Source organism: Salvelinus fontinalis, chromosome 10, assembly GCF_029448725.1.
Source record: "Salvelinus fontinalis isolate EN_2023a chromosome 10, ASM2944872v1, whole genome shotgun sequence".
Classification (NCBI taxonomy): Eukaryota; Metazoa; Chordata; class Actinopteri; order Salmoniformes; family Salmonidae; genus Salvelinus; species Salvelinus fontinalis.
This window is the reverse complement of record NC_074674.1, coordinates 29,752,784-29,762,177: the sequence shown is the minus strand read 5'-3', so window position 1 is coordinate 29,762,177 and position 9,394 is coordinate 29,752,784. Positions and strand designations below refer to the sequence as shown.

The 9,394-nt window shown below is 44.5% G+C and overlaps 1 protein-coding gene across 1 annotated transcript in view; it reads right to left on the bottom strand.

The window, feature by feature from the left end:
- Positions 1 to 9,394, bottom strand: part of LOC129863978 (nuclear protein AMMECR1-like) — a 33,179-nt gene continuing 23,785 nt past the window's right edge. The window contains exons 3-6 of the mRNA XM_055936472.1: positions 9,074 to 9,188; positions 7,181 to 7,271; positions 6,953 to 7,049; positions 1 to 6,652 (exon numbers count right to left, since the gene is read on the bottom strand). Coding sequence (XP_055792447.1) covers positions 6,538 to 6,652; positions 6,953 to 7,049; positions 7,181 to 7,271; positions 9,074 to 9,188 — 418 coding nt within the window. The 3' untranslated portion in view covers positions 1 to 6,537. The remainder of the gene's footprint in view (positions 6,653 to 6,952; positions 7,050 to 7,180; positions 7,272 to 9,073; positions 9,189 to 9,394) is intronic.

Genomic DNA, 9,394 nt, shown 5'->3' with positions numbered 1-9,394 from the left:
TTTATCTTTTCACTTGGTTTTATTCATTTTTATTGGCTAAATGAATTTAAAAGGTAATAACAATGTTTAAAACTACATGATCATATCCACAGCCATTGCTCACATACCCACTGATAACCCATCTATATATAAGATTTTCTCCCTCCCCACACATTTTTAAAAAACATTTTTCATTTTCTGTATTTTTTTGGAGCCATACTATCATAAATGCCCATTTCAAGTCTCATCACACTAACAGCAATTCAATGGGAGAGGAAGGAGACTCTAGCTCTAAAGGAGTCCCGTCCCCCCCCGTCCCCCCAGTTCATATTATTCCATCAACATTTAAGTTACTAAAGCAGAGAAAGAGACGGAACCAAAAATGAAAAGTAGAAGAAATAAAAGGTGGGTGTGAGGGGTTACACCAGGCAACCCCGTGGCCCGTCATGCCACCACAGCAGAGACAGTTACTCTGCACAGCGACACGTCGCACAACTCTGTGGCTCACATTTTCAGAACATAGAAAACCACTAAAATAATTTAAACTAGATCCAAAATAGTTTTGGGGAAAATAATAGATTTTGATGTACAAAAACAGTAATTTCTTTTATTTTAGTAAATCTTATAAAAGTTCCAAACACAAGTTTATTGTAGTTCTTATTTCATTTATTATTGATTCATTTATTTTATTTTGTTTATCTATTAGTGCGATTGTATACCAGTGCAGCTACTGGGTCCAGAGTAAAGAAAAGAGGTCTTTTTTCAACTTTAACGGCATAAAAAACAAGGACAAACTCATCTTTTATATAAAGTATAACTGCTGGTCTTTAGGAAAGAAACACAGAAACCCATACATCTAGGAGGCACGCTATGGGGGGTTTTTTGTTGTTGAAAAAATGTAAATAATGAAAATACAAGTGACGACAACAAAATAAAAAATTGTGTGCAACCAAGTAATTTCACTATCCTTGATGCCGGGTAAGGCTTCAGACATAATCAATGAAATTCATTGAATAAGAGGTTGCTAAAGAAATCAAAAAGACAAGTTAGAAATTGTACAAAAAAAACAGATTTAAAAAAACAGACGGGAAAAAATAACATTTTGTCTCTTGCAGGGGTGTTTTTTGGAAGGACAGGAAGCCAGGCCTGAAGAGCAGCATTTGGACTTGGCCAAAACATAGAGATGTATAGAGATCGCTACGTTGTATCTGTGCCATTATGGCGTCTGTGACAGCACGCGCAGTGCCATTGAGGCTTTCTCCATTTTAAAGTAGTCCATTTTCTTCTTCTTTTGATGTTTGAAAAAAGTGTAAAGCTAACATTGGTGACTTACTACCACCTGCAGTGATGGAGTCTTGAACCAAATTGTGTTCAATTTATTGTGGCCGCTAGATGGCAGCCATATAGCTTAAAGCCAATTACAAACTAGACAAACTAATTTGAAGAAAACAATGCTCTGCTCATTGGTCGATCACTCCCAACCCATAGGAATCCCCACCCAGTTGACCATTTTAAAAAGGAGGAAGCCCTAAACATCCATGCAAAAACAGGTTACTTCCATGTTATGATCTCTATACATCTCTATGGGCCAGAGGCATCTTTGGTTCAGTTGAACATACAAAGGTAATAGGAGCTTAAGCATTCCACAAAAATATATGCATACCGGTACACATACAAGGGATGCAGGGGCTAAACCGGGCAATGGAACCAAATGACATTGTCTTTACACATTATCCCAGTTGTGTTAGTATGAACAATGGTCACTCGTCCATGGGCAGAGGTGTGTTTAAACTAACTGCTAATTAGCAGTCAGAATAATCTTTTGAAGGACACCAGGAAAATCACATCACATTTGACTGAGATTTATTGATATTCATGAACCTTTACGTTCAGTCATTTCCATGTTAAAATTACGTAACATGATATACTTACGGTCATACGGAAGAGTGATTCATGAATGGCAACGAATTGTCCAAGTCAAATGTCATACAATAATTATGTGAGCATCCTGATGACATCAGCAATCACTCATCTGGCTCACTAAACCTGCCAACTAAACCCACCCTCATGTCCAGCTTAAAGAAACCACTGTTATAGAGGGCTACATGAATGACAATATTACATGAGAAGCACGACTTCCTTTGAGGGAGTTTGTAAGAGCCAGAGTTGAGTGAGAGCCTTCTGTCAGATGACCTTAAAGCTGATAATCAACTCCATGGATGAGTAAATGATACAGGACAGCTATAAAAACTCACAATTTAACAGAGTAAAACATGAAGTGTTATGGGTGTGCTTCTAAGAGGAACATCCAATCGTGGGCTGGACAGGGAAAGGGGCCTACGATGGGAGGCTGGAGAGGAGGGGCGATAGACCCCTTTTACTCCAACTCTTTACTGTCCCAGTCCAGGAGAGAATGTCCCCTTCTGATGCCACGATCTACTGAACGACAGACTATACCTTTAACCCCCAGGCCATGAGGCAGGGAGTTGGGGGGAGGGGGATTAGTAGTGACTTCTTGTCCTTTCAAACCTGCAGGGTGTTGACTTACACTGGTAGGAAAAAACACCTGTTGAACAGATCTGCATATATCAAGGATAATAAGTCGGATATGATCGATGAGTCCGCATGACCAGTCACGAAACTCGCGACCGCCCCAACATGAGGTCCAATAGCACCATTTTATTTATTTTTGATGATTTATACAAGTCTCTAAGCCTTCGATGTCAGGGATTAAACCATACTGTATGTTTTATACACACATGCAACAGAATGGACTGCATTTGTGTATACATATATCGGCAAGTATGTAAAAGAGAATGGTAGACTTGATTTTGCAGCAGAAAAGTATTCAGGTTGTGCTGTATTGAATGGACCAGAAAATGGGTACCCGATTGTTCATCAACAGGGATAGCTTGTCCCGCAGTTCTCTGAAAACTGTTTTTATGACAAACTACTAGGCCAATATATCTCTTTACCCAGGCCTCCTTTGTCTTGTCAATGTTGTTGAGCAGCATTTCCCTGACCACAAGAGGATAATATGAAGGAAATGCCATCCAATATCTGAGCAGGGAAGCACAGAGAACAGGATAGATAGACCATTACCACAATAACATCTAAACCAAGCATGTCTGTGGACAAACCCCTTCTACAATAGGCTAGATTAATGAAGTAAGCTGGGGGTTTCTAATGTCCTGGTATGATTATAAGAAAGGTTCCCATCTGCCTCCCGCTACAATGTGTCTATCTGAAGGTGAATGGGTGAATCAGGTTTTAAAGGCTTGTCACTGCTCTGTAGGTTGAGGTCAGTGTTAGACAGTACAGGACAGAGGAATACTCAGGGCACCATTTTACTGGTCCATCATTTATTAAATCAACACAACTGAAATCTGGGTCATTTCGGGTTACTGTGGATGGAATTCCAAAAGCCCTTAACATTTTGCATATAAAAATAAAATAAAAAGGATTAACCCTACTGTCAGTTGGTAAAAGATGTTTAAAAAAATATGTTCGTTCTTTTGTACACGACACAGAGATCATTAGCTAATCCATTAACTACACTTGATAAAACATACCAACTACTGGGCATGGATGTGACTGACTAAAAGGAACACTTGAAGAGGACATTGACTAACTGGTTACTTGAAATCCCTGGCTCTTTATGTAGGGTTTGAATGCAGCTTGACCACTCTTTGTCAGTTTCCTCTGCATCCGTTTCAACCAGCTCACCAATCTGCCAAAACAGCTGACAAGACACACCAACACCCATGCATGGTTTCTAGTGGCACAGAGATGGGGAGCAACTGGTCCTGAAAACGGCAAGCACCTCAACAAACAGCAGCATGTCATGAGGAAATAACGGATTTGAACAAATCAACCGACGATGACCAGTTCCAAGGGTTTAAGGTTAGCTAGATGCTATCCCCAGAAGCCTCCACAAGATCTCATAGCGTTTTGACGAGAGCACGTGAAAGTGTACAACTATGGCATCCGTCAGTCATCAAGCATGTAATGTCAAATGTGGATGTAAACATTGATTAGGCCTACATCAAGTTTCATTATTTGTCATTGTGGCCACAAGCTTCAGTTAAAATGGTATAAAAGCAGAGGAGGTGATGAGGACTAACAAACAGCACAAAGGAGTTCAAACGCTGGTGTGTATTCATCAGCCGGATTCCGTTGCAAATGTAAAACGTTTATCAATGAAAATGAGTTTCTATTGTACAAATTCAGGTAGTCCTCTCCGTTTCGTTCCATTTTCCCTGTTTACTCTAGGAACAAAACAGTAAACAGGTTTCATTGCAAAACATTTTGCAACAGACTCCGACTAATAAATACACCCCTGATGCTAACCCATGCTAACTGAGTAAGTCCAGATAATGTCTTACAGGCCCAGATTCCTAACCAGGACCAAAACACAAACTTTGAGAGGAAACCCAACTTTTGGGACCAAAGCCACCAGAATAAAGTAAACTCGTAGAGGAAGTAAACACAGAGGTTACAGATAAGAGGGGTGGGGGGGGAGCAAACATCTCAAGCGTACAAAACAACCACATGCATTAAAAACAGAATATGGCTTTAAGTAGTTTTAGCATATACCTGTCACTAGACGCAAGTCTCCTTCATTGGTTTTTCCTCTCAAACCAACTAGCATGAAATAACAGGATGACGGTATTTTTCTCAGAGGACAATGAATGAGAGGACAATGTGCTCTGCAGTCAACTCTCCAACCCTATTACAACCTCCAGCCCTGCAGTCAACTCTCCAACCCTATCACAACCTCCAGCCCTGCAGTCAACTCTCCAACCCTATCACAACCTCCAGCCCTGCAGTCAACTCTCCAACCCTATCACAACCTCCAGCCCTGCAGTCAACTCTCCAACCCTATCACACCCTCCAGCCCTGCAGTCAACTCTCCAACCCTATCACAACCTCCAGCCCTGCAGTCAACTCTCCAACCCTATCACAACCTCCAGCCCTGCAGTCAACTCTCCAACCCTATCACACCCTCCAGCCCTGCAGTCAACTCTCCAACCCTATCACACCCTCCAGCCCTGCAGTCAACTCTCCAACCCTATCACAACCTCCAGCCCTGCAGTCAACTCTCCAACCCTATCACACCCTGCAGTCAACTCTCCAACCCTATCACACCCTGCAGTCAACTCTCCAACCCTATCACACCCTCCAGCCCTGCAGTCAACTCTCCAACCCTATCACACCCTCCAGCCCTGCAATCAACTCTCCAACCCTATCACACCCTCCAGCCCTGCAGTCAACTCTCCAACCCTATCACACCCTGCAGCCCTGCAGTCAACTCTCCAACCCTATCACAACCTCCAGCCCTGCAGTCAACTCTCCAACCCTATCACACCCTGCAGTCAACTCTCCAACCCTATCACACCCTGCAGTCAACTCTCCAACCCTATCACACCCTCCAGCCCTGCAGTCAACTCTCCAACCCTATCACACCCTCCAGCCCTGCAGTCAACTCTCCAACCCTATCACACCCTCCAGCCCTGCAGTCAACTCTCCAACCCTATCACACCCTCCAGCCCTATGGATCACTTTCACTAGCGGCCTGCTTCACAGAGACAAGGGACAGATTACCTCCTTTGACGCAGCCATGATCATGCTAAAATGGCTTCCTCCATACATTTCTCAAGTTGGAAAGAAGAGCGGGCGAAAATATCTGAGCTGGAGCCGAACAAATTCAATTCAAGTTTTGCAGGTTTCATTACAAAACACTCAGGGGTGGAAATGAACGTCTCTGTCAAATATTTTGCCATGATCCTAATTTAATACAGCGGTTTCAATCTCCTGTCGGATGTGAACTTAACAACAAACTTCTAACCACACACAGAAAAGCAAACACGTGTGGGGTAATGTAATAAAAAAGACCAGCAAGCAAGTACTAGTGGCGTGGCATCACAACCCTACAATCTACAGCACTACAACGGGTTACAAAGGCCAAACCAACATTAGTCCATTTCTTGAGAAGAATCGCAAAATTGAGGAAAAGATTGAGTCTTCCAGAACGGCTGTTGGCTTGCCACATGACACACATAATGCCAAGCTGGCTACTAAGAAAGGATTCAACAGAAACAGATAAACATGTCCCTAATAGATGGGACACTGTAGCTAAGCCTACACAAAATATGAGCCTATACCTTTATGCATTACGAATTCACCATATATATGACTTGCTTCCATCCACAGAATCAAAAGCCTGATTAGGATTGTTTGAAAATAATACATTTAGGAAAATCGAGTATTTGTGAACAAAAATAAAAACTAAAGGGGTTATAGATATTGATATATATGCTGCAAAAACTAAATCAATAGGAGGATAAAAATAAAAGATTTTAGTTTTTTCTCGTCATCATCAATTGATGCTCATTTTGCCACCCGTTGCCACGTCAACGTCTGGGAGAGCGTCAGCATGGCAACGGAAACTATCATCATAAAATGGTACAGTAGTAGAGATAGCTAGACCAGGAGGGGGCGGGCTCTCCTGGGAAAAGGTCGGCAGAGAGGTCCAGTGATTGGTCATGCGGCTCGCTGTCAGGAATAATGGTTGTATGGGGGTAGAGGGTGCCCGGTGCCGTTCTGGTAGTGATGGTGCTGGCGGTGGGCAATGTACTCAGCATAGCTCATTGTCATCTTCTCGCTACGGTACCTAAACAAGAGGAGAGAGAAGTTAGAGAAGGAACAGTTACCCCAACTTACCTGGCAGTGGCACTAGAATCTCTACACCCTAATGCTGCTATGGATACAGCAGTACTCCTTCACTGATTTCTGTCTGTACTGTGGCAAACAGGATCACGGTGGGCTTTGGGAGGGTCCCCTACAGTAATGATGCACCAGTCACATATTCCCAGCAGTAAGCAACACTTTCATCATCTACACTGAAGGCAGAGCCAAGGCCAGCAGCAGTGGAAGTCAGCAACCGGTGTGAAAGGAGAGCAGCCTCTCTTACCTGGTCAACTTAATGGTCTTCCTGAAGTCATTTGTGATGGGAGCTTTGTAGCCTCCCTTTCGTAGTAAGGAATCTATGGTCTGAATGTGGTCCCATCCTGCACAGAGAAGGTTATATCCCCTTGAATATCCCCCTTTATGTCCCCTTGAATCCCACTTCTCTCTAGAACCAAGACCTTCAGTCATACAGACATTATACAACGGTGATGGGACACACGATTCCACTTACCTTGCTCTTTTGCGACCTCTGGTAGGTAGGTGGCGGTGCGCTTTGATCCTTTTTCATTGAAAAACTCTATCCTAATGCCATGAACACCCACCTACAGGCCAGAGAAAGGAGAGACAGAGACAGAGAGGGAAGAACAGACATCACATGAATGGACAGGAACAACAGACACATGCCTATATACACTACATGTCTTCGGCCACACACTCCAGAAAAACTGCAGCATTACCTAACAGTGTTACTAACCTATAGAAGTATGAGATACCATACCCGGTCACAGGAAGGGCTAACTCTTGAAATTCCGTCTGTCACTACAGATTTAGGAAAAACAGCTTTTAGTTTCGTCGTACCTCACTTATGGAACAATCTACAGAACACCCTACAGTTGGATGAGTTGGTGCCTTTTGGGCAAATCAGATTGTTGGTTGAGGGTCAAAATCCGGTCAAGATAGCTCGGGGGATTGTTCGAGTTAGAATTCAAAATCTGCGGGTGACACACAATCACCCACCCACGCCACGGGCCCTTGCCCCCCCCCTCCCCCCTCTGGGTCTGCAAGGTCACTGCTTACGTCCTCACAACAAAGACAGACTGCCTGTGTATGGTACTTGTCTGCCTAAATCATGCTTGCTGTGTGGATCTCCAGGCTGCAATGGGTCCAGTTCATTCAGAACCAGAAACTGCAGCAGAGGCATATTCCTATTTCATTCTCATCTCTACTTCACACTGGAGATTGTCTCTCCCAGCGTACTGCTCTGTGTGGAGAGCGTACTGCTCTGGTCTGTGTGGAGAGCGTACTGCTCTGCTCTGTGTGGAGAGCGTACTGCTCTGTGTGGAGAGCGTACTGCTCTGTGTGGAGAGCGTACTGCTCTGTGTGGAGAGCGTACTGCTCTGTGTGGAGAGCGTACTGCTCTGCTCTGTGTCGAGAGCGTACTGCTCTGCTCTGTGTGGAGAGCGTACTGCTCTGCTCTGTGTGGAGAGCGTACTGCTCTGCTCTGTGTGGAGAGCGTACTGCTCTGCTCTGTGTGGAGAGCGTACTGCTCTGCTCTGTGTGGAGAGCGTACTACTCTGCTCTGTGTGGAGAGCGTACTGCTCTGTGTGGAGAGCGTAGTGCTCTGTGTGGAGAGCGTACTGCTCTGTGTGGAGAGTGTACTGCTCTGTGTGGAGAGTGTACTGCTCTGTGTGGAGAGTGTAGTGCTCTGTGTGGAGAGCGTAGTGCTCTGTGTGGAGAGCGTACTGCTCTGTGTGGAGAGTGTACTGCTCTGTGTGGAGAGCGTACTGCTCTGTGTGGAGAGTGTACTGCTCTGTGTGGAGAGTGTACTGCTCTGTGTGGAGAGTGTACTGCTCTGTGTGGAGAGTGTACTGCTCTGTGTGGAGAGCGTACTGCTCTGTGTGGAGAGTGTACTGCTCTGTGTGGAGAGCGTACTGCTCTGTGTGGAGAGTGTACTGCTCTGTGTGGAGAGTGTACTGCTCTGTGTGGAGAGTGTACTGCTCTGTGTGGAGAGCGTACTGCTCTGTGTGGAGAGTGTACTGCTCTGTGTGGAGAGTGTACTGCTCTGTGTGGAGAGTGTACTGCTCTGTGTGGAGAGCGTAGTGCTCTGTGTGGAGAGTGTACTGCTCTGTGTGGAGAGTGTACTGCTCTGTGTGGAGAGTGTACTGCTCTGTGTGGAGAGTGTACTGCTCTGTGTGGAGAGCGTAGTGCTCTGTGTGGAGAGTGTACTGCTCTGTGTGGAGAGTGTACTGCTCTGTGTGGAGAGTGTACTGCTCTCCGGTGCACTGTAAACCTCAACTGCTGGATTCCCATATGTGAAGGCTATTTAATTTCAATAAAAATAAAATGACTGAAGAGTATTGCATAAGATGAATTAATAGCTACCTGTCTTGTTTCAGTCTCTTACCTCCCAGTCAAGGTAATCACCGACGTCCTCGAAGTTGGTGAGCAGAGACACCGAGCAGAAGAGGCGTGGCAGCTCGTCCCTCGTCACGGGGGGAAAGCGGCTGTCTTTAAGGGCACTGTGGAGACAACAGGGGACGTTTAGGGACAACATCAGCTGCACTACTTTGAACCAGTTTCAACTGGAAGACCAACAGATTATCAATGACAATGTCCACCCAAAGTACATATTTGCGTTTCATTTCTTCTTACTATGAGCCACAGGGCATTATGTTTATAATGAAAAGAAAGACCAAATCTCTCTGATAAGAGAACATGTAAATGA